We start from the raw sequence: 25,894 nt of genomic DNA, 5'->3' as shown, positions 1-25,894 counted from the left end.
TCCTCTCTCTCTCTCTCTCTCTCTCTGTGGTAAAATCTATTAAGGGTATCCTTAGAATTGCTAATGTTGAAGTAAAACTATCTCATCTTGCTTCTAATCTTTTTTATTACAACAAATTTTGAGCACTCTAAAAGAAAAACCTCCTCAGAGGTGTAGCCACTGGATTTACTTTTCCTGCTTTTCAATTGTATTATAGAATAAAGGACCTTTTCCTAACAACCAGCTTTTCATCTGTTGTTGGGTGTGAGGAAGGAGAGAGAGAGAGAGAGAGGCATTACCAGTTAGCAACTCTCTATCCCCGTTCAATGTGCCTTTGTAGTTCAGTGGAGATGAGTGGCTCTAATGGCTCTAAAGATCACTCTCCCCTACGTTCTTTCTGCCTTGAATGGGGCCTGTTCAGAATTGGATATAAATAATGTACCAGTTTTTCGTAGGGCTGGGCCCAGTGCTCATATGCCTTCAATTTTAATGGCTTCTACCATAAAATATGATCACTGTTATTGCCTTGCAAGAAGAACAACCAGTCAGCAGTTCCCTGGTAGAAAATTTCTTTGACTGGAATTTCAGTTTGCCAATGATGTTGAGCATCCCAAGGAATATACTTGATAAAATAATTAGAACCACCTAACTGGGTTGATTTTTTAGGGCATTTTCTAGAGAAAGCCTGCCCCTTAACTAGGTCAGCAGTGACTGAAATTTTGACCAAGCCTTGAAAGTTGAAACCAGAGTCACTAAGCAAGTTTGGTCCAGTCCGACCATAGAAAAGCAAGGAGCATTTATGTGAAAATAAGACAAGGAAACCAAAATTTTGCTTTAAATCTAAACTGGTTTTCAATCAGATAGAAACAATCCGATAAACAGGTCTCTTAGGTAAGTGGGTTCCTAGTGCAATTTGCTTCAATTCTTTATTTGAAGCATGAAAGGTCTCATTTTAGTTCAACTTGATTTGCAGGAATAAATCCTACATTTGTGGTATTAGATGTAATCTTTCCAAGAATCTTGTCTACAGAAGATTAGAAGTTTAGGTTAGTTATTTGTCTTTCTCTTGAAAATGTTGTAAGAATTAGAGATTCCCCGATTCCCATAACTACACAACAAGATAAGAATTGTGAAAGGATATTTTCCATGTAGTAGTTTTGATAATAGTTGTTCGATGTTTCCCATCTCTTTCAGTTTCTTCAGTTTGTATCAGATTCTACAGTTTGGTCACCCTGGCATTATTCACTCTTACGTGAAATGCTGGGAACTCCTCTCTTCCCACCAAAAGAAGGAGATGTATCTTGTTAGTACTTAATTACACTTGAAGTGTTGATTTCGGTTGGATGTTGTTCACAAGGCAGAAGAGTCAATTTCAGGAATTTAGTGAAAATGGAAGGGGAAAGAGCAGCTGCCATTATAGACCTTTGTCTTCTGTGTGTCCTCATCTTACCTCTTGATGTTGATGGTACAGAGGCCTTACCTATGCATTGATTTGAAAACTCTGAATTGGTGTCCGCAATTCAAGAATCTACTGGTGAATAACAGCAGATCTGAAAGGGAACTCTTAAGGCTCCTAGGGCCATGTTCGTCACATGGGACAAGCATGCAGTGGGGGGGAGTAATTTTCCAAAAATGCTCAATCTGGAATGGGAAAGTTTCAGCTAGAGGCTCTGCCAGTAATCAATATTTATTAGGATCCACCACTTAATAATTTCCACTCAAGAGATTAACTAACCAAAGTTCAATTTGATTAGATGATTGAAATTGAGTAATTTTGAGTGTCCCATGAACAATGGGAATTGGGAAAGAAATCAGCTGCAGTCAGAAAATACTCTACAAGCTAAGATGCTAGAAGAAAATCCAATCACACTGAGCTTTTGTAGTGCCAACCTTTTAAATGGAACCCTAATGAAAATACTCCAGAAAACAAGGCCCTTTCCCCTTCTTTGGGGCAGAAAAAGATGAAAAGATGAGATGAGAGTCCCCTTTTTAATCACTTGATTAGTCTTTTCATGTTGGAGCTTTAGAAGCGCATGGGCACAAAAATCCAACTGTGATGAAATTCAGAAAATGCCCATAATACCCTCCAAAATTAATACAAAACATTTTTTCATGACCACTAGCCCCCTATAAGTTATTTTAAAACATGAAGCACTACCCTTTTATAATTTGAAAATGACTAGAGCATCCCCTTTTTAAAGAACCAGTTTTATCCATAAGGGCACAAAACCTCCCTATCCATGTGGAAGAAATAAGTTATGAATGAGCTATGCCAAAAGCAACCCGAATGGTGTTGCATGGCACAAAGCTCAAAGTAGAAGTGTTCTGTTTTAACCTAAGACTTTTACAATGTTACTCATCAAACCCTTTATATGGAACACTGAAACTGTTCTAAAAAGAAGATTTAAAAAAAAAAAAAATCTATGTATCTGATAGTTAGAGATGAGTTTGTTCCTTTCCTCTTTTCTTATCTTGTACATTCATGTTTTGTGTTGTTGAAGAGGCTGAGTAATCACACAAATCTTAATAGGATTGTCTTCAGCAGTTGTATCATTACTACAGTCTTAAAACAATTGTCATGGCCCATGGGATTATTCCTCATACCTGAATTACTGGGGGGAGAGGGGGTGAAGGATTGTACCTATCACTGTTTGTTTGATGTGAAACAATGCCTTCCGCTTTCCATGTTTGACTTGGAGGACAAATGAAGAGAGCTCTAAAGATTAGACTGATCAGTCAAATTCTTTCCTTGATTCTCTAAAGTGGAGAACCCATTCAACCACACCATCACAAAGATGAAACGATATCCCTTTACTTGTCTTCACCTATTCCCTTGTAGGCCATCACTCAACTCATCACAAGGCTAGTTTTTAACTCCATGTAATCTTTCTCAAGATCAGATCAACCATTTTCAATGGCCTCTTAACGCTTATGCCAACAAGTTATCAACACTGCCAACACTATGTCAATGGATCTCATCTCAACCTGGTTAATGCATGTGTGTGTGTGTGCTAGAAAAATTGTTTTTAAGTGTTCTAATAAGACTGTTTTGTCATCATTTGTAATTCATCCACCGGATTGGTTTTTGCATAGAGGATTAGAACCTGCACTCACTCACCTGAGTGAGCAAGTTCAGTTCACATTTGATAAGGGACTATTTTGAACCTTCAATGGTGAAGGCTCAAACAAATTGGACAGTACGCCAATATAGTAAAACCAGGCCCTCTATTCCTATTTGGTTTGATCAGAGAGAGAGGGAGAATATCCACTGTATCATATATAGTTTTCTTGTACACACCAACCCTTTTAATTCTCATAAGTATTTAGGAACTGTTTGAAGAGCTGGAATGACTTGAATTGAATGATTTATTGTTTTGTTTTCTGATGAGAAAGGGGTTGTGTGGTTTACCAAAAAAAGGGGTTGTATTTGATAATGGCTAGACTTATTTATTGCCCCCTTAAAGTCAAGATATTCTTGTTCTCTTAATGAGGAGAATGAAGACATTAACAATATAATATTATCATCATCATCATCGTCATCATCATCCATCTTGTCCCGGCCGGTTACATTAATACTATTTCACCATTCCGTTCTATTCAATATCATATTCATTGTTAACCATGAAAAGACAAATCAAGATATGATCATGAGAGTTAACAGAAGTTTTACAAATGCGTCAGTACTCAGTATATCCCTAGAAAACATCAGAATAGTCCTTAAGGCTGCATTTAAAAATGATGTAAATAAGTGTGAATGCAAATATGTAGAGTGTAAAATGATTCATATAAATTGCAAAGTTGGGTTAGTTTTGTATTGACAATTTTATCTTCTTATCAAACAGATTTTTACTTGTAATGGATGCAAAGATGAAAATTTTACTTCTTTTATTGGATGCAAATTTACTTCTTTTTTGTTGATGTACTTTTGGCTTAGTTTGGAAAGAGTACAAATGCAAATATGTACAATGTACATGCATACAAAATAATATAAAATATAAGATTTTATACTCTACATATTTATATTTGTACTCTTTCCAAACTGAACCTTTACATCTTATTATCAATGTAAATATGCATTGATCTATCATTTGTCAATGCATAAATATAATGTTGTCAAACATAAGCAAAAGTGAACAGAGTGCAATTTTACCCAAAACCTGGATTTACACTCTATTTGCATCGTTTCCAAACACAGCCTAAGTTCCACCTACATCCATTGGAACAATGTGATGAGATTATATTGAGTTATCACTATACATATAGATTGATGACCGACTTTTATCTACACTTGAGTGTGCTCTTTGTAGTATGAAATTATGAATTAAACTAAAAAATGTGTAATGGTGTGGTGTGCTTCAAAGCCAATCAATCCACAGAATATCCACAATATAGAACCTTGCCTAAATTACTTATTGTTTTGTCTTTTAGTGGATATGATAGTTAGATAGTAATACCTTCTCTCAGCCTGCAGACAAATAAACAAATAATAAGTCATTCAATTCAGCCTCTTCAGCCATTGTCAAACAGCTTAGGTCGATTTCTATCCCTCTAAATGTTTATCCACTCAAAGACAAAAAGTAAAAGTCCTTCACTTCAGCCACTTGAACTGTTGTAACTTGTAAGGATAAATTACTTATACCTCCCTTAACATTTTATTCAAACACTAAGACCTCTCCTCAAGTTTACTTGTTCACTTTCCCCCCCCCCCCCGCCCGACCAAAAATTTCCTGGAGATTTATTAGAAAAAAAATAAGAGAGAGAAAGAGAGAGAGAGAGAGAGAGAGAGAATCAGAAATAAGTACATTTATCAAAATACCCTTAATAATAATATTTTATTTTTCCTCAAAAATGTACATTTTGATATTTATGAAAGTAATTATCTATGAACGCCAAATAACTTATTACCATTTTCAAAATTTTATCTTATTTTATTTTTGTTAAACACATTTTCACTAGAACATTAATTTGTCGAGTTTAGGTTTCCTACTCACACCCACCTTACAAAATACATTGCTGGCTTGCAGCCACACATTAGGAACATCTTCTATAATTGTATGTTTTCATTTATGGAGAGATGTTCCCAATACAAGATTACAAGTGACTTAACCCTAATCTACAAAGGACCAGATAAGATCTCTAAGACTAACCACAACACAACACAAGGGCCATTGGTGATAGGGATGAGCCCGTTCCAGAAATTTTGGGCTTCAACCTGGGTTTTTTGGGGGTGCAAATTGGATGGATTTCGATTGGGTTTTTGTGAAAATTTAAATAGGCCTGGCCTGAAACAGTGTAAATTCAGGCCAACCCGAGTTGCACCCCTATTAAGTTTTATGTTTATTTATTTAATAACATATTAATATGTATGTACATACATACATATATACATAAGTACCTAATATGCATATATTCTATGTATAAAAATAAAATATTATACATCTAAATATAATGAATGTAACGAGAGCCCCAAAGCCTGGCCTGGCCCGGCTGATATTTTAAGGCCTGGGTCCGGCCAGGCCCGGTCCGCCCCATGATCACTGGACCAAATAACCCAATTGGATTTGATCATTTGATGCACCGCACAGCGCGCACTGCACACGGATTATGGCTATTTTCGTAATTGCCCGCAGAGGGGGTTTCATTTTAACGCATGGTAGAGTGTCGCTCGAGTGATGCTCAACGGAAAGCCCTACAACGGCTAGTTCAAGTTACCGTTGCTGGTACTATTCAAAAGCCAAAACAAAAAACAAAAGAAAAACGAAAAAAATGGATGACCTCTTTATAGTACCTCTCTGCACAGAAAGAGTTTTTTCGTTTCAGAGAAGAAAATTGTATCAGAGAAGAAAATTGTAGAACCAAGACAGAGCAGCTCTGCAACTCGAAAATCTATCTTTTCTCCCCTGTAATTTAATCGATTCATCAAACTAAGAAAAGCAATCTAGGATTCACAATGTACTCCTACACCCCAACTTATTATTCCTCTGTCCACGACACGATTACTTCTCTCTGCAAAAACATTCTCCCCTTCTCCATGAAGAAGAAACGCTTGACGGGTCTCACTGCCGATCAGAGGCTCGCCAGGCAGCAATCGGAGAATCTCAAATGGCAGCAGGAATCGTTTCACCGGATTCTCAACCTGATTGGTCTCCACAAGGAAGGGATCATACCACAAGGCGAGGTCACTGCCTTCCGAACTCAACTCCTTGAAATTCTCATCGCTTCTCCAGCTGATCTGGAACACCCCACAATCATCAGAGACAAGCTGCTTTTCTTGCAGGTAAGACCACAGATGAAAATGGTATCTGGTAAATTTACTACATTTGGTGGGGTGAAATGAGTTTTGAGTCTCTAGCTGTTTTTTGTTCTTGTTCAGGAGCTGTTCTACGCCAAATGCATTTCTATGGACGAGTATCACTCTTCGAAGAGGCCTCTGCTACAGAGACTAGCCGTTCAAGGAGCTGAGATTGAGGCTAGAGACGTAATTGTTGCTAGTCAGGCAGAAAATTCAGAAGAGGAGTGGTCTGTTATCGAATTGAAGGACGAGGAATGCTTGATGGATAAAGACAGATTGCAATCTACAACCAAGACCAAGTACAGGTCCCCAATGAAACCGATCAAAGAAGCTGCTTCCATGATTGGTTTCATTATTCCTCATAAATCCGGGAAAAGCAAGGGAAAGAATCCCAATGGGAACGGTTCTGGGGCTCTGAAAGAGAACTCATTTTGGGATTTCCCTTCAAAAGAGAAGGGAAGTGAAGCCAGATCCGTTCTTATGCCAGAGAGTTCGTCACGTTTACCCATTAAGGTTGAGAAGGAAAGAGAAAGCACTGAGAAGGTGAAGAAGAAACCGTTTCGTACTCTGTTTCAGAGAGAACAGAGAGACGAAAATGTGGACGATTTGGAGCCAGATCCGGATGAGAGAGCATCAAAATCAGCAAAGAAGCAATGTGGATTTGATGGGTTTAAGAAGTGGAAGAGAAGTAATCCAGAAGATGAAACAACTCCTCTTTCTCTGGGGGAAAGATCTGACGAACACCATGCCTTTTCAACTCCTTGCCCACTTGTTGATAGCCCAATTGGGGAGGGCCCAGACACGAAGTTGATAAAGAAAAAGATACACCCAGATGGTTCTGCATCAGATTTCTTCATCGATAAGGTAGAGAATTGCAGAAATCAATTATTTTTTTTCTCGTTTTTCCTATATCATGAAAACCATTTTCTGGAGTGCAGTTAACTGTAGTAATGGTGTAAATCTCTATGAAGGTATTGGGACAGAACATAAAGAAAGAGCTATCGCGAATCCAAGCAGAACTCAACACCACAAATCCAAACCTACAATTCTCGTAAACACCAAACCCACTTTTTTTAATGTCTCTTTTTCTCTCTGAAATGCTTGTTTTTCAAAATACTCACTCTGTTAACCTCATGGATCTACAGGAATGACCAAATTGAAGCAATTTCCACCAGGCTGCCAGTCGATAAAGCTGACCTGAAAAAATTTTTCCCCAAGTAAGCACTCTTTCTCTTTATTCTATTCCCTTTTGGAACAATTTGTTCATAAATATTCGGTTGTTAAGTAGGCAATGACGAAAACATGGTCTAAGATCCCCACTCAGTCCATGACCGTGTTTCAAACCCACGAAGCTTCTGCAAGTTCTGATCGATAAGATACTGTATGCAGACTGAAAGAGCATATCTGCATTCACTTGCACACACTTTACATTTATATAGCTGAGATTTGAGATGGGTTTTATTTTAGTTTAGATTTTGCACAAATTTTATGTTTCTTTTAGATACTTATTGCCTGTAAATTTTTTTTGTTTTGTAAGGCCATGGTGTGACAGATACGGTGACATTGTACTGGACGTCGTGAAGAAGGAATTCAAAGATCATGTGGGTGAAATGGAGAGCATGAGAAATGCTGCCAGAGAGAGACGTGGGAGCTTGGCCAAGTGGGTGACATTCGAAGAAAACAGCGAGAATTCTCATCCAAATCTCTTTTCTGGCCATCGCTTCTGATTCTTTATGTAATTATGTGTAGAGATTCTAGAGAGCTTATTTCTAGTTTTTCAGGGATCATGACAGCCTCACCAGCCCTGTATGAGGCTCACTCTCCCACGTTCAGTTTCCTAGTAAGTCCAGGCACGAATAATGAAAATTTCTAGATTTTCTCCTTTTCTGATCATCTCTGATAACTGTATCCTGCCTAATAATTCAAGATCAACCCGAAACATGGGCGAGTTAGTTTCCTGCAGTTGCAGAACTTCACAACTTCAAAATTGAAATTCAAATCGGTAATAATCCGTCTATAAATCTGAACGCAACCATCAAACGAACTCCTTTTACGCCCCCCACCTTCCAATTCCTCTGAGTTTTCTTGGCGAGTTGGAATCTTGCCGGAAAATGGAACAAGCAGAAGGAATTGGAATCAAAATCTACGATGCGGCTCCGCAGGAGACACCCTCACGCCCCTCATCTCCGCAGTTGGTCCCGGAGACCGGCCGGCGAAAGCGAGCAGTGGCGAAGGGAGTGCAGAAGACCCTGTCCAAGACCTCAATGCTTGTCAACTTCCTCCCTACAGGGACCCTTCTCACTTTCGAAATGCTTCTGCCATCAGTCTCCGGTGACGGCCAGTGCTCTCCGGTAAACACCATGATGATTGAGGTCCTAATGGGCCTCTGTGTCCTCTCATGTTTCTTCTTCCATTTTACAGACAGTTTCAGAGGGCCGGACGGGAAGGTCTACTACGGGTTTGTGACCCCAAGTGGATTATCTCTGTTCAAGTCAGGACTGGGTGTGGAGGTCCCCAAGGACGACCGATTCAAGGTTGGGTTTACAGACTTCGTGCATGCGATCATGTCTGTGATGGTTTTCGTGGCCATTGCCTTCTCTGATCATCGGGTGACGGATTGTCTGTTCCGGGGACATGTGAAGGAGATGGATGAGGTGATGGAGAGTTTCCCTCTAATGGTGGGTGTGATATGCAGTAGCCTGTTTCTGGTCTTCCCAAACACTCGCTATGGCATAGGGTGCATGGCAGCCTGAACCCTTTTGGATGTCTGTCTGTCATCTCTGTGTGACTACTGACTGTGTTTGTAGAGCTGTAATTGCACCACACTTGGGCTAGTGTTAGGAAGATCTTCTCATTGATTTCTTGGGTCAATGATGTTTTTGTTTTGTTTGTATGATTAATAAATCTGCTGCTGCAATTTCTTTTCTTTTTTCTTTTGATCAATCAGTTTCTTCAAGACTTCAACATCCAGGTTTTTGTCTTGTTGGTAGTTGATGTTGAATTCCATCATTCCATGCTCTACTGAAGCCTATTGCATTCATGTGTTTACTGAGGGGTGTAAACGGGTTATACGCGACCCTATGGGGTAATGGTTTAATGCTGTATCGTAAAAATAAATACAAGGGTAAATAGCATTTAGGGCCCGTTTGCTTTGTAGTCGGATTAGGAATCGTAATCCGAATGATCTATTCCCTTGGTCTGTTTGGTTCAGACAGAAATGGGAATAGAAATTGAAATCAGCAGGAATGGGAATTTCACTCCCAAGGGAGGGGCAGGGAATGGCCATTCCGATTCTGATTCCAGACCTCTATTCATGTGAACCAAACAGCACCTGATACACCAAATATGTACAGTACTGCAAACACAAATATGTACTGTACATATTTGCACTCTTATGAAATTGAACCTTAAGCTCAGTTTGGAAGGAGTAAAAACACAAATATGTACTGTACAAATATATACAAAATAATACAAAATGTAAGATTTTGCACTTGTATTTGTACTCTTTTCAAATGGGGCCTTAATTTGGTAAAAAGTACAAACACAAAAAATAACAATACAAAACCTTCTATATTTATATTTTTAAACCTTGTATGATGGGCCCATACACTACTTCCATGATTGATGGAAAAAATTGAAATTCTGATGCTATTAATGTTATTAATTATTATCGTCATCCTCACCAGTTATTGTTATTATCATCATTCTATTTTGGTAAAATCCATTCTTCCCCCTCATTCTTGAAAATCAATGTGGATTATGAGTTGAAGTGGTAAGTATGATGGGAATCAATTTATACTAGGAAAATCTATGATATGAGAAAGACATGGTATTGGAAGAGTTTTGATCAATTAAAACGCACCCATGAATTTTGATAAATAACACCCAATTGGCTACCAAATTTATAATTCCAATTGATTGATTATTAGTTTTTCAGATATCATTTCTTTCCAATATAATAGAACCCATACTTTATACTAATAAATAATATGAGATTTTAGGAATTATTTAGCTAAAAAGTGCTTTTTTTTTTTGCTACTAATTTAGTTAAAAGAGTTATATGCTGAGAATAATCACTAGTAGAACAATGCTGATTATTATGCTTAGCATTTTTCTCAATAGTAATCAAGGGGTAAATTTGTCCTTGAAAAATAAGGAGACTCAATTGCTTGCTTCATACTGATATAATCAGATCCATTTCTTACTATTCCTGTCCATGAAAACCCATCAATCACAAATGACCTCTGCCTGCATAACAAGGAATTGGCCAACTCATCTTTCACAGCAACCAAAATGTAATTTAACCTCACATTGATAAAGTAGATCATCCTTCTTCCTATCTGATAACAAGAATTCTTGGCCTCCTGTCGACATAAAGGAAAAGAACAGAAATCAGTTGTGCTTTCATCCCACCTGATGAGATTATCCACCAGCTATGAAGCAATCGTCCAAGGTTCAAGTTCAGAGTATGTAGTAGTATGGACTCTTTATATATCAGAACGATTAGACCTGGCAATAGGGTCAGGATGGGTTTGAACCGGTCGAGGCATTTTTTGTGTCATTTAGGATCAGGTCAGCTTTGACATTGGGCCAGCAAAGGTTAGACCCTAACCCTAAATATATAGATTAGGGTTGACCCATTGGTCAGATGGGCCAATGTTTCAACCACCTAGGTCAATGGTTTTTTATCAAACCAACGGTTTGAACAGTTTAACCATCCAAGACATCACCAGTTTGAAAACATTGGCTTGAAAATAACTGACCCGTGACCAATCTGAAATCTTTTTTGGTTGGGCCCGGTCAGACCGCCTTCTAATTTAGGCTGCTACATTGGAGACCTTAACCCACTTTTCATGTTGGGTCAGTTCAGATTCACAAATTGGGTCGACCTTTTGCCAGGTCTGTGTGTTATTGAGTTCAAGGATTAATAACTAACTTAAGTATGATTTCAACTAAAAGGTCGTAGTAGCATAAAGTCCTCATATCTGACTCTGAGAGAGAGAAAGACTGTCACATTCACACAAGTTCCAAGCACACCTTCCACAGAGAGAAAAAATCTCCAACTTCAACTCCATTCACGCTCTGATAAGTGATAATAAAGATGTATGGCAAGCAAAACCCACCCCGTGAACAACCAAACCAGTTGATGTTTCAGTCCTGTCATTTACAGACAACGAACTACCATTAAATACCACTTTTTTCCTTTCATTCTTTCACAACCACAAGGCACAAGCTTAAGCTTGAGGCCTAAAACACTCTGAACCCTTAGTTTCATGCTCTACCCATGTCGACATTGATCCGAGCCTCCACTCCCAACTATGCAATGGCTTTCTCAAAATCTCCTTATCTTCTTTATCTTATTAACTGTTCACTTATACGCTCCTTCCACCTAAAAATGCTCCTCTTGAGCAGTACTATTAATTGAAATGGTCTATTTTCAAGAGGAATGAGTAGTTATCAATACAACAGTACTCATAATGTCATTCATTTCTTTCTTGTGAGTTGTGACGATCTTGTAAGCAATTTTCGACAATAAAAGACATCAACGAGTGGAGCAGACAGTCCTAGATTCAAATATCTTTCCTATAAAACCAGCCCACAAACTCACCAAACAGCAGCTAGTCAGCTACTAACCATGGCGTCAAGAACCAGGGCAAGGAGGCTGTCCTTGGACTTGATCCAGAAGGCGGTCTCAGACATGTCTTCTGAAATGGGCATATCCAAGTACATGGACCTCAGGATCCCCTCTCAGTCCGCCATTACCGGTAACGATGTGAGAGAGGTCGAGTGCGAGTGCTGCGGCCTCTTTGAAGACTGCACCGGTGGCTACATCCGGCAAGTTAGGGACCGGTTCTGTGGAAGGTGGGTATGCGGCCTGTGCTCAGAGGCTGTTAGAGAGGAGTCTCAAAGAATTGGCCAAGCACACAATTTTATACATGAAGAAGCTCTATATGCACACATGCAAATCTGCCAAAGGTTCAACAAATTTATCAGAGCGAACCCAGCCATGTCCCTTGCTGATTCAATGACTCAAATATTAAAGAAAAGCTCCAGGAGGAATGATGTTTAAGCAGTAATAAAAGTAGCATCAAGAGGTCTGTTACAAACTAATAGATAATTAGATATTATTTGACTACTAGTTTTTTCTCCTTTGAACGTTTGGCGTGCATAAAGGAGTGGAGGATTAATATTGTAAGAATGTTTGAAGGTGCCTTGGCCCTTTCTTCTTCTTTTTTTTTCCCTCTCTTTTTTGCAGGTTATTCAGGATTTGATGCCCCAAGGGTGCTTTTTTAATCCTTGAATAGTCCGTAAACCCGTTGTTTTGAGTGTGAAGATGTAATAAATATTCAGCCTTTTTCTCTAAAGTAAGCTTATTGTTCTTCATCCACACTGAATTTTAACAAGCAGACCCTACACAGTGACAATATGTAGCATAATTTTCAGTGTAAATAAGATATTACTTTCTCACAGTAAAACCCATTTATTGTGAATTGCAATCAAGATCAATCCTTAAAGTATGTAGCATACGTTTTCTGAATAAAAAGTACCGATGAATTTCCATCAGGATGCGAAAGCTTTTTACAACCCAAATTCCCTTCTTAATCTCCAACAGTAAAACCCATTTTATTGATAATCAGAGTTCTTTCTGTCTGTATATATTTTCCTGTTGTCTAGAAATAACCAGTCAACTATATTACAAAAGATCATACATGGTCTCAGATTTCCAAGAAGGACCCAACTGTTCTAAACCCATGATTCTCCGGAAGAGGTCCATTTCCTGGCCGGATGGAAATTATCACTTCCAAACCTGAAACATGGAATGGAAGCCAAATATTAACAAATGGAAAAATCTGAATGAAAAGACAAAGACCACCTCCTCCACCCCCACCCCCCCACCCCGAATTTTATAAAAAATGCAACTAGCTCATTTCTGACAAATGACTCTAATGCACATAAGGTCATATATATATATATATATATATATATATATATATATATATATATAGAGAGAGAGAGAGAGAGAGAGATGGTTAAAAATTGTTCTTTTTACTTTCCAAAATGAGAGCAAATTCAACATTTTGAAGTCTGAAAATTAACCTACTATATAACACGACAATAATTGCTACACAATGAAAGCCACCAGTAACACATTACCTGTTGCCTTCGCGGCCACTGCTTCCTGATACACATCTGTTACAAATAAGATCTCAGAGGGCTTGTCTACTCCCACCGACTGGGAAATCTCAAAGTAACTCCGTGCTTCTCTTTTGTTTCTGCACAGAAAAGTAAAGGATAAACCAGTTACATTGAATCAAAGTCCAAAGTATCAGACATGCACCTTAAAACTGATAAATACATTAAGCAAACCAACCCTATTGTGGTATCAAAATATCCACATAAATATTTTCTCAAGTCCCCGTAATTTGAATTGCCAAAAATAAGTCTTTGAGCCTCTCTACTGCCACTAGAATATATGTACACCTGAAGGAAGAGCAACAGTAGAGATAATAAATCAGCAGAATAAAAGTATATTTAACCTATATAAAGTAACAGAAAGTTTAAAGTTTTCAGTGAAAGTCATTCATCTAACTTTTTGCTCCAAATTTCACACAATCATCAAACTATAGAAAACATCAGTCTGAAGAAAAGGCTTATATTAGAAATATTAGCACCAGTAGAAATACTACTTTTAGAAAACTGAGTAAATTGAAAAAGAGAAATCAACATTTAAATCTGAACTAACAGCTTAAACTGTACCTCCTGTCATACCTGTGGACAAATATGAGTAAAAATAAGGCTAATGGTGGTTTCACCCCATAGATGCGAATATAGTACTGGACTAAGAGGGTCAAACCCTCATGTAGGGTTGCAACTTGGGTCGACCTGGGTTTGAAATTTATGGCCCATTTGGGAGGGCTGAGCTGAAATCAGCTAGGCTCAAGATGCTTTGAAGCACTCCAAATAAGCTATTTAAAGAGGTTAAAGCGGACAGCCAAGTTGGTCCCTCCCAATTGTTTACCAAACATAGCTTATAGGCTGTCCGTGAGGGGTTCACCAAAGAAAGCTAGAAGCAGCTGTGCTTCATTCCTTACAAACGAGCACTTATTAAAATTTGAATGGACAAATTCCTTCAGATCGGGTACCCAACTTGCAACCACTACCCTCAAGACATGTATTCCAAAGAATGACCATATAGAAACAAGGTAATGCACAGAACATTCCTGGGAGAACAAAGGAATCTATTGATAGACAAGGTTCAATATTGACAATTCATGTTTGTAGGCAAGGCTGGAAAACTGTTTCATATGGAATCAAATAAAGCAAGCTAGCAGAGTTCTTTATCCCTTATTTCCCTTTTCACCTCTCTAGCAAAGAAATAGTAACACGGCATTGCAAATGGGAAGTCAAAAATGTAGAGGTGCAACTTGGGTTGACCAAGTTAGCGTTTTACATTGCTTCAGGTTCGAGCCTTCAGGCCTGGCCCATTCAAATTTTGACAAAAGCCCAACCCAAGCCCACCTAAGTTGCACCCCACAAAGATGACATCCCATGTTGAAATAAGGACAATAAAAGTTGAAATAGTTAATGATGATCCATATAAAATGATATAATAACAGTATTTATTCATTTCAAGTCATGAATACCATTCATATGTAAAAGTTATAACTTCCTAGTATTTCAGCATCCTAATATCATCATTTCAGTTCCTTGTTTATGAAGATAAATGCGACTAAATCAACGAAAAAGGATTTAGTGAAAATGTGATGACCTTGATGCCCAAAGCATGCCACTTTTCAAGAGCCTCTGGTACATCATCAAAAACTATTCCCTTCAGTTCATTATTTTGATATCCAGTACGCCATATATGACCCTGCAGACAAATTATGCGAAAATAAAATCAAGATTCTAATAAGCCCTTCGGACTGGTTTGATCAAATTGTAGTTACTTTACCTGAAGTTGCTTCAGGGCAGTAACTTTCCTGTCAGCCTTAATCATTGCTTCCACATTAGCAACCAAAGATGCAATCACCTCCTCCTTCCCTGCATCATAAGGGGGAATAGGCACAGCACCAACAGCACCTTTTTCCAAGTCATCTTCAACCTGTACAAAATGTTAAACCCATTTAGCATCCGTTATTTTAAATTTCCAGTTCTGACCATTACATTTTAACCTAACATTTAAGCAATGCATGAACCAAAAACTCTTCAGTGGTTTGGCCTACATCTGAAGACTAACATACCAATCGAATGGAAATTTGAATTAAGCATGGGACTTTGCCATTTTTGTGCAAAACAAAGCTCAGGGAAACACATTTGAACAACTCTTGAACCAAATTAGGTACTAACAACAAAATGAATGCAAAATGACATGTTTGGTGTGAGTAATACTTACAAGTTCAGTGGAGATGGCATACATAGACAATATAGGCAATGAATTGCATACAGCAATCAGGAGAGAAATGGTATATTATTCTCTTCTGTATTCCCCGTATGAACATATTTACATAAAAAAAAGAAAAAAGAACTTTTGCAACTTTTTAATCCCATTGCTATCCTCAGGGAAGAGGCAGTGTTTTAAAACCTAGCCCAGAGGTTGAACAATTTTCCGTCTGGATCAATAGGTCAGTGGTTCAACCATTTAGGTCAATGGTCAAATCCATGATGTAACAGGCCTGGGCCCAGGCATTCAGGCCCATGATCTGGGCTGGGCCAGGCCCAAGCCTTATCATAGGTGCTAAGCCCGGCCCATGAACACCACTACTCTGGGTGTGAACTACATGGCACACAAATATAATTGGTAACCCACTTATCAAATATATATAAAACCCTATACCTCTTGCTAAGGTTATCCTCTGTTATGTATTTGTCTAAGGCAGTTGTCCATAGCAAAAAGGTCACTGGCAACCCTGCCTTCCAAACTGTGCTGGTGAGGAAGGAAACAAAATCCACAGGTTCCAAATTTCTCAACATGACCTAACAGGAAAGGTCCCCAAACTCTCCGTGGCCCACCTCCAAATGCCTGCTGTCTCAAGTTGGGATCTGGCTAAACAAGCCAGCTGTAGGAACTCCATGAATGACTGAATCTCCAAAGGTTGGCACTTCTTCTGAACTTAGGGCACCAGGATACTACGCCAGTCAATCTTGTAGCAATCCACCACTTTCGCATCCCTGATGCAAGCTACTGCAAAAAGGGTAGGAAAGCTTATGTTTAAACAATGTTCCCCCACCTGCCAAAATCTCACCTTGTTACTACTACTAACCTGGTACCTAACCCCTTCTGAAATTGACCATAGCCCTCCTGTACTCCCTTCCACACCGCAGACATAAGAGGAATTTACTTCACCAGGATCCCACTCCATATTACTGGAACCATATTTGCTCAATATGAGTTGTCTCCAGAACCATTTGCTGAGGAGAGCTAATTTAAACCATCGTTCAAAGTACCGATACACCTCTGTGTATCGGCAGAGGTGTACCGGCACTTTGAAGGACACTCCCCCCTTTTCCTTAGTGTTTTTTTAAGTTTTAGTTATATATATACACCACTGCCAGCAGTTGTTGGCATATTGTTTCCAGTTTGAGATTTCAAAAATGGATTAGAGAAAATCATGAAAGCAATAGCTGTCTGTGGACTTTTAGAGCCCTGAAAGGGAAAACAAAAATAATAGAGATTGTGACAGAGAGCAATGCCTACATCATTCAAGTATGGATTAGACAAAATCATGAAAGCAATAGCTATCTGGTGATTTTAGAGCTCCAAAGGAGGGGAAAAATGTTATAGAATGTTTAGACACAGTAGAATCCTAGAGAATCATCCACACAAATCCTAATTTCCTGAACATACATGGCTTACTAAAGAAAGTAAACCATAGGATTCTTCAGAAGAACCTTAAATCCAACCCTAATTGTTCCAGCTCTTTAAATTCCCTACTTTATTGTTGAACACCCAATGAATGAAGCTCTTAAACCCTAATCTGTTAGGGCCCAAACTTACACACTGTACTAACCCTATATCACCCTTTTGGTAGTCAATGGTGTTTTGTGAAAGTTTAGAGCAATTTCAGAAATTTCTTCACAATCTTCAGCATCATATATAAAGTGAAGTAGTACTATTTACTATTAAAGGGAATCCCAGTGCATGAGGCCCCCACCAATGCAGGGTCTGGGGAGGGATAGATGTATGCAGCCTTACTCCTGAACATACAGAAAGGCTGTTTCCAAGATTTGAACCCAGGTCACCCAGGTCGCAATGGAGCAACCCAACTGTTGCACCAAGGCCCGCCCTCACCACTATTTACTATTACTTATAAAAAATCAGGTCCCTACTCCCTACTACTAACAGACCCTCAATTGCCCAATGTCTACACATATCTGGAGGCAAAAAGATGAGTCCAGAGAACAATCTGTTCAACAAAGCACAAGGTCAATAATAGGATCAAAAACAAAACCTATGGTGCAACACATATACCACTGCCACAGTTGGACTCATGTATTGGGGTTTGGGAAACTTTTGTTAGTTCTCTTCTTGACCTGTTTTTTTATGTGTAACCAAAGGCTTCTAACATACCCTTGTACATATTTTATATTTGATGCATTTTCCAGTTAACAACCAGAAAACAAACTACCATAATAGAAGCTACATAAAGGGAAGCCCAGTTTATGAGACTGCCACCAATGCAGGGTATATTAGCAGCTACAGAAGAACCATAAATTAAACAGCAATAATGACATCAATAGAACCTTACTTGAGCTCGCAGCAGTTTAATATCATCTTTAGTTTCTTCAGCTTCATATGTTGTTGTTAAATGCTTCCTCACGTTATCTCGGGCATAGGGAAAAAGAACATCCATGACAAATGATATAGGAGTTGTTGTCCCTTCAATGTCAAGAACAATATAACGCTGCATACAACAAACCAGCAAGATATTAAAGCAAAGCATAACTTCAACTCTACAAACTATTAACCAAACAGATAAGGACCCCTAACCGTGTTTACTAAGGTTTGAACCTTGCATTGAGTACAAGTTTAACAACTAGCAATTAGCAAATGCTGATTAAAAAAGTCTAACAATTATTAAAACTAAAAATGGAGTTAATTATATGGTCCATAGAAGATTGACATAACACAAAAGGAAAAGGATGGTTTCTGAAACTTACTCGGGATGATTCAACTGCCTGGTTTAAATTCAAAGTCCCTGCCTTAACAGCCATGTTTACACTCCTATTGCCACCCCAAACTCTATGAATTGGACCATGACTTGGGGTTGACCAATCCAGTCCCAACTGATAAAGTTTGATAGCAGCATCAAAGAGATAGTGATAACACTCAGCCTGATACGGTAATTCACAATTAGAATAACAAAAACACAGCAGCCAGTTTCCTTGACATAAGGTAGCAAACTACATCATTGGACACATGTGGATTTACTCAGTTTCTTATATACAAACTAAAACACAGTTATATATGTATATGTGTAGGAGTATTTGTAATTTCAAATTATATACAACCATATATACATAATAATTAAATAAGTAAACATTTCAAATATGAGCTTTAATAAAAATCTTCCAGAAAGGCATGAATAAAAATGTGCATGCAAAATAAAGAATATAGTCTTTCGGATACAAGGTTCTTATTTGAACATGCATGCCATTTCTGAGCTGGGAGGAGGAATCTTCCTAGGGAGGTCAAGGCATTCTTCTCAAAATTCTTACCTAAAACCCATTTAACTCAAAAAATAAAGAGCAACATCTGGCAGAGTGCTATACCACAAACCAGCCTTCATTTCCAGTATTTCAACATGCATATATGATGAGATCATATATAAACATCATGTCCACAATATCACAAAATAAACACACACAAAACAACTATATGATGCAAAAACAGTAAGAATATAAGCATCATATGCATATATATAATAATATATTCTAGACGAAATATTGGCCACAATATTGATTAAAATGGAATGGTAAAATAATAATTATCTTAATGGAATCATAGAGAACATCATATATATTGGAAATTGTGTTTGTGCAAAGAGGGGTATTTCTGTCTTTTGAATTAGTCTGATATGTATGAAGGCAGTTAGGTGTTTCTATCTTCTCATTCACTTCTTTAAAAAAAAAAAAAAAAAGACAAACTTTCATTGCAAGACGAAAAAGGAGGGAGGGGTGTAAATTAGATGATTTGCAAACAAAAAGAAAAAGAAAAAGAAACTTCCACCTCAAACTTGGTCAGAGCATAATGATTCAAGTCCCTTGGAGTCCATCTGAGAACAGTATAAGGGCGCTGATAATTCTCTAATTTCATTGAGGATTTAGCAATAAACAAGCCCACAAGGAGAGCCCAAATCACAATGCTCTCAGAATTGAGAAATAGTCCCACTAAGGACACTTCCTTCCTTCCTTTCTTTGCTATCCATAAACTAAACCTGCTTATTGAAACTTCATGACATAGGTATCATAGCAGGTTTAAATATTGAAATTTATCTAAGAATCTACTTCTCTCATCATCTGCTCTTGGAACCTTCGCTTATCTGAATCTGAACATATATTGCATAGGAAATTCAAATCTGCAATTCTCTTTCTTCTTTTTCCTTAAATCATGGTAACCATAGATGACTACAAAGTGATGATCATGGTGGTGTGAGACCCTCTACTAGAAGTTATCGAAGAGGTCTAGTGTATGCTCATGATAGGGATCTAATTTGAAGGCTTGGTGGAGATCACCTGTATTGGTAATGCCATGTCAGTTCAGTCATGGATTGTGATGGTACCCCTAATGTATAGAAGAAAGAAAATTTTTAATTCCCTACTTAAGCCAATGGTATATTTTTATCAAAGGTAGATGGGTGGGAGGAGCCAAAAAGTACATAAAAATCATTTCATAAAGTTTACATAATCAATTTCCTGATATGATCATCTTAGGGTTGGCCAATAACATCATCTTCTCATAGTCCACCCATCAAGTTTTAGAGAAAATTGCATATACAAGAATCTATACAATAAAAAAGATCAAGGTTCCAACACAAAAAGATTCGAAAACAAAATGAAGGGAAAACAAAGATCATATCCCAAGAATTACCATGTAAGACATAATGTCCAGGAACCCAAGGAAACAAGTATGGAGTTACAAAACAATAAAAGAAAGGTATGTTTTCCTTTTATTTACCTCTAAACACCATTAATTTATATCAAATCAATCATAACACTGTGAAAGGGTTGCTTCAAGCATGTCAGTTGAAGCTACTCTAAAGAATGGTTTTTATGTGCCTATGGTTGGTTTACATTAATTGATAGTAAGTTCAGGACTGATTAGTTTTTAATTGTTTTTCCTCCTAAAAGAATGCCAATCTTACCAATATATACGTAAATAGTGAGCATTCTACTATTCCCCAACAGTGTAATATATATAAAGCTTGTGTATGCCCTTGGAATTCACATAAACATGCAAAGCAGCAAGGTTGTCTCTTCTCATGGTTATCACTTGCAAGTTTACATTCTAGTATTACTCTAATTATTTGTGAACTTAAGTTCAAGATGAGCTAATCTTATCGATGAATTATGTATAATCCATGCTTAGTTCACCAAATGCTGCTAAAAAACTTGACACAGGCAACATAGACATATACAGCTATGTAGTTTCTCCACAAGAAAACAAATAAATAAATAAAAATAATATTTACTCTAGAATTTTTTTGGAGCATTTAGAATTTCTTTGACTCCAGAACTGATAGTTAACTAGTAAGACTTCAGTAAATATTCAAAGTCTAATTACATAATCCTTGAGCAGTAGGACTAGATAATTTGAATTGAACAATAAAGATCACACAACTGGATAACATCATTAAGATTTTCTCTAAGTTGACACAACCTGAGTCTTAGCACTGATCCATGAGTCTCCCCATACATATATCCCATGGTTGCGAACAAGTACAGCAGTTGCTTTTGGATAGGCTTCAATCTGTAACACATCAAAGGTTGGTACAATAACTCAATAATGTTAATTCACAGATAACTATTAATAATTGGAAACAATAAAAGGTTGATGCAAGGAAAAGGAAGCACAACTTCAAACAAATGGGATTAATATGATTTTCCATAGACATCATGTAGTTCAAGATTCTATGCAATTACGCATGACAAAAGCAGGACAGACACCTTTTTTCAATGTGGAATAGAAAATGGGTTAGTGGCCAGTGGTTAGTTGTTAGAAATCCCATCCTCGGTAAGTGAAAACTTTGCTAAGTGTGCATATGTGCATTTGATGTTGAATTTTTCCAGAAGGAAGGCTGAATTATAAATCTATCATGCAATGCACAGTGCTGAACCAGAAAGAGTTAGTCAGTTATGTTAGGGTCCATTTGATAACTGCTGAAGTGGCAGAATTGAATGACTTATGGCTTTGTCTTTTATTAGATAAAATAATTTTTTATGGATTTAGTAGATAAAATAATTAAATAATAAAATGTTCCAAGGGACAATAGTGGTAAAGACAAATTTCAAGAATTAACCTTCGACTGCAGTTGTTAGTTAAAATAAAACGAGGAAGACAACAGATTATGCATATAGAAAATAAATATAAGAAAAAGAAAAAGAAAAAGAGACATACTGCTTGACTAAGAGATTCTGTGAGTTCACTCTCACGAGCAGTATTCTCTATTATTGGGACCACAAGCTCATCATGATAACCATGCCCTTGAATTCCTTTTATCATCTCCATATGAGTGATCTGCAAAGTTACAATGGAAAAACTAAACGAAGCACAAAAGATGAAAGATGTAGCCAAACACTAGTTGACAAGACAACCATGAACAAGTACACCAACCCTTAAGCTTTTTTAATCAATTTAAGCACTGAAATAAGGATAAATTAAAAATCCCAAATGCACAAAGAAAAAAGATTCAGAGAGGAAGAAGTTCAGGAGGAGAAGACAAGACGTTCTCTCAAACTAAAACAAGTAAAGAATCTTGGTTAAAATATTTGTCTATTTTGTAAACATAAAAATATCACACTGCTGCAATCCAGGCTTTAAAGAAGGGGGAAAGATAAAGTAGAATTTGAATGAGATGATTTTATAATTTACAGTTACATACCATAAGGAAGGAAAAAAATCTTACATAAAGCAACAAGGTTAAAACTAAAAGTACTCAATTCAACTCAACAAAGCCTCATCTTAACCATATTGGTCGGCTAAATGAATCCCAATTCACCATTCTGCTTTATCGAGGGAAACACCCATTGTTAAATTGTGAGCACTCAAATAACTTCTCACTACCTACATTGCATAAGTTCTGAGTCCGGGTGTCAGGTTTGGAGCATGTCCAAGTTTAGGATCTGCACGATAGACAGATCCTAACAGTTTTGCCTCTACAATGAATTGCCCTATACCTATATCCATGTCCAAGTGTCCACGTCAAGTGTCAACATGGGTACCTTGGGATAATAGAAGGATCTGGGTAAAACAGCTAACTCCAACCAAGTCACAGGATGCTCACTTGGGCACCCAGGTAATTGCTTAGTCTTGCATATTGGAACCAAGATGCCATGTTCTACATGCTTTCTCCTTATTAAAAAGCCTTTACTTTTCTTGAATTTCTTATACTAATAATGGAAAAAAGAAAATTGACTATTTTTCACCACACCAAAGAGGGCTACCCAAGTTGAAAATTGTTAAACAGAAAAGGAATGGCATGGAGAAAAACATGGCATGTGAAGGCTGTAACTCAGCCTGACGTATATTCATTTTCTTTGATAGGCAGTTATTTTTCTTCTTTTTCTTTGCCCGGATATACCTCCATCTTCATCTTCAATATAAGCAATAAAAATGTCTTGATATTGTAAGCAATCTAATAATAACTTTCAAAATAAAAGTGTAGAAAATTACTCGGAACTCCTTTGAGAAGGGATCGATCATTGTTGCAAGGCAAGCCTCCATTCCATGGCTGTGGATGACTGCCCCAGCATTACGCATCTCATAAGCCTGGAAAAGAATATATATATATATATGTGTGTGTGTGTATGTATATTCAGGTTAGTAGCCGAAGAAGAAGAATATAAAATTCATATGAACAAATCACCGATGACGAGAAACACTGGAGAAAGTCCAACTAGGATCATGCTTCCAGATTGAAGGAAAAATAACAAATCAAAGAACTAACTTTTCAAGCTGAGTTTATACAGACTTCTTCGTGATGGGGGTTGCCCACATAAACAGATACCTTCCACTTAATTTGATGTTCTCACCATCATTTACATCATCGTGTAATCTCGGTCATCGCTTCCAATCACACATCAGTAAATCCCGTTAAAAACCATGAGAATGTCACAGATAGTGTCTGTGACAACATGGTTTATAATTTTCATGCTTTGGAAGTAGCACTCAAAAGAAACCGCTTTAAGACAACATGGTTTATAATTTTCATGCAATCAAAACAGAAAAAAAAAAAAAAAAAAAAAAAAAGATATAACTAAGATGAATAAATAGAAGTGCAGAGAGGGAGATTAGATACCTTCATGAAGAGGGGAGCACACTCAGAACACTTAGGAGGCTTGTGGGGATAAGGCTTTGGAGAAGGAGCGGAGAGAACAGACCCACTTGAAGAAAGCACATACATGTCCTCGGGAAGCATTCTTTCCTTCTGAACACCTACTCATTGATTAAGAACAAACCAGAGTTACATCAATTAAATTCAGTTACAAAGAAGAAGATGGTGATGACGATGATGAGTAAGTACCAGATGGAGACATGACGACGAGCTGTTGGGGTTTAGGAATGGAGTCATCATGGACCTTGATGGTGATGCTGCCTCCGGTGCCCGACACCCACCCAAGCGTGTAGAAGTGGCGGCAGAGCTCGGACACCAGAGCCCTCGTCTCCTTCGCGCCTTTGCTCTCCAGGTATGCCTGTGATACCCCGTTCACTACTGCATCTGAGTTTGCAGCCATGTCTGTGCCTTATTTCCCTCAGTGAAGCTAGGTGCTGGGACCAAAGACAATTTCGGCCGCTCTCTCTCTCTCTCCCTATTTGTTCAAACTGCAAACTTATATGGCGGACGCGAGAGAGAGAGAGAGAGATTCGATGCCAAGATCAGAAAAACGAACGATTGACGAGGCAGAGAGAGAGAGACAAAGATGCTAGTGGCACGAGTCACTATGCGTAGGTAATTAATTTGCGACGACAAGCGTCGTTCATTGGTAGGCGTCCACGGTCCGGCTGCTTTTTAACTATTCCGTTTAGTGTTAAATTACTGAAATAGACCATTGTTTTAGTGAAATTACTTCCAGAGACTTTCGGGTTTAAAGGTGTAACTCGGGTCAAATTTTGACAAATGCTAAAACCCGAGTCCCGAGCCCGCCCAAATTCCACCGGTAACTCTAAAGTTTGTTCAGAAAGCTAAATAAAATGACATTTTTCAGGTCTCAAATCTAAATATGGTAGATATGTTTCTCTGCTCCGAAAATATTGGAGTGTTTGTGTTGGGTGTCCATTCAATATTTTATAATTGCTTATTTTATCATTTTTCCCTTGCAATTCAGTTGATGGGTTTTTTTTTTCTATAAAATCAAGGAAAAAGGGGCTATAAGCACGTCCCCATAAATCAAAAGAATTAGCTACTTGGTTATTATCGGCCCGTATTGTGATAATTGTTTTTCGGTATGTCTCTGTATCGGGTCAGATCATGGTTCAGAGGGTAGTCGGGACTTAAATTGATATCTCTAAATTAATTTTAAAAGAATAAATAAAACATAAAAAAAATATCAATACAGGTCAACACGTGTGTAAATACTTTAAACCTTGGGTATGACAATACTTCATTTCACCATCCAACTTCATGAGAAAAGACCTACAATCTTCAATTATTGATTTTAATCTCTATAAGAGCTTCAATCGGTTATTCAGACTAAGGTTTAAAGTATTGATATGTATCAATCGATATGTATCGTACCAATGGCTTACCAATACGCCCCTCCAAGGGTTGTATTGGGTCAGCCATCAGTTCAAAAGGTAGCCAAGCCTTAAACTGATCCCTCTAAACCAGTTTCAAAAAAATAAATAAAAATGTATTGACACAGGCCGATACGCCCTACCGGCATATCAACCCGCATTGATAATTAGAATCTTGATTCAAACAGTTAATTACCAATTTAGTATTATTGTTGTTGAAATTAAGAGTCACATTATGGACTTCCAAGTAGCCCATGTTTTAGCTGAATCGATGGTAGAAGAGCCAATGCAATAAGCCTTAAAATCAAGGATTTGGCCCAAATGATCCCTATACACACAAACAATAGCATAAGATCCATTGATGAAAGAGGCATTAAAATTGATCTTAATAGCACCCAATCCCGGACTTATCCATCTAATTGGAATACAAGTTTTATCTTTGTTAAATCACGGATTAATGTCCATGTACATGACCAAATTTCTAGAAAATAATTTTGGGCTCTTTCAATAATAATAGGGGTGTATTTTTATCATTACAATTCTTCCATAACTGTCAAAGCAAGATGGAGAATTTCTCTCTAATGAAAGGGTCAATCGGCATTCCAACTATCATGGTGTTTGTAAGTGTGAGTGCTTTGAGAACGATTTTTAAGAAAAAATGCTCATGCTTT

The 25,894-nt window shown here is 37.7% G+C and overlaps 4 protein-coding genes across 4 annotated transcripts; 3 read left to right on the top strand and 1 right to left on the bottom strand.

Annotated features, from left to right (window-relative positions):
* The first annotated feature begins 5,650 nt into the window (after positions 1-5,650).
* LOC148843142 (uncharacterized) lies at positions 5,651-9,197 on the top strand. The gene is made up of 5 exons (XM_088959451.1): positions 5,651-6,256; positions 6,353-7,135; positions 7,243-7,322; positions 7,417-7,488; positions 7,809-9,197. The coding sequence occupies exons 1-5, from the start codon at positions 5,930-5,932 to the stop codon at positions 7,996-7,998; spliced, it is 1,452 nt and encodes a 483-aa protein (XP_088815577.1). The 5' UTR covers positions 5,651-5,929; the 3' UTR covers positions 7,999-9,197.
* Positions 8,383-9,197, top strand: LOC148843143 (protein DMP9-like). Its single transcript, XM_088959452.1, has one exon. The coding sequence runs from the start codon at positions 8,383-8,385 to the stop codon at positions 9,022-9,024; it is 642 nt and encodes a 213-aa protein (XP_088815578.1). The 3' UTR covers positions 9,025-9,197.
* A 2,709-nt stretch (positions 9,198-11,906) lies between these two features.
* LOC148843141 (uncharacterized) lies at positions 11,907-12,341 on the top strand. The gene has a single exon (XM_088959375.1). It carries the CDS (start codon positions 11,907-11,909, stop codon positions 12,339-12,341), a length of 435 nt encoding a protein of 144 aa, XP_088815501.1.
* Positions 12,342-12,865: 524 nt separating this feature from the next.
* LOC148843140 (haloacid dehalogenase-like hydrolase family protein) lies at positions 12,866-24,474 on the bottom strand. The gene is made up of 12 exons (XM_088956459.1): positions 24,013-24,474; positions 23,788-23,924; positions 23,163-23,258; positions 21,888-22,007; positions 21,150-21,239; positions 18,431-18,604; positions 18,019-18,174; positions 15,225-15,374; positions 15,042-15,143; positions 13,644-13,753; positions 13,427-13,545; positions 12,866-13,079 (listed from the first exon to the last, which is right to left on the bottom strand). Exons 1-12 carry the CDS (start codon positions 24,221-24,223, stop codon positions 12,988-12,990), a joined length of 1,557 nt encoding a protein of 518 aa, XP_088812585.1. The 5' UTR covers positions 24,224-24,474; the 3' UTR covers positions 12,866-12,987.
* Positions 24,475-25,894: the final 1,420 nt, after the last annotated feature.

The sequence above is a fragment of the Nelumbo lutea genome, chromosome 8, assembly GCF_056320005.1.
Source record: "Nelumbo lutea isolate HS-2025 chromosome 8, American lotus-T2T, whole genome shotgun sequence".
In the NCBI taxonomy this organism is placed as follows: Eukaryota; Viridiplantae; Streptophyta; class Magnoliopsida; order Proteales; family Nelumbonaceae; genus Nelumbo; species Nelumbo lutea.
The sequence above is the reverse complement of the archived record's forward strand: the minus strand, read 5'-3'. Positions and strand labels throughout refer to the sequence as shown.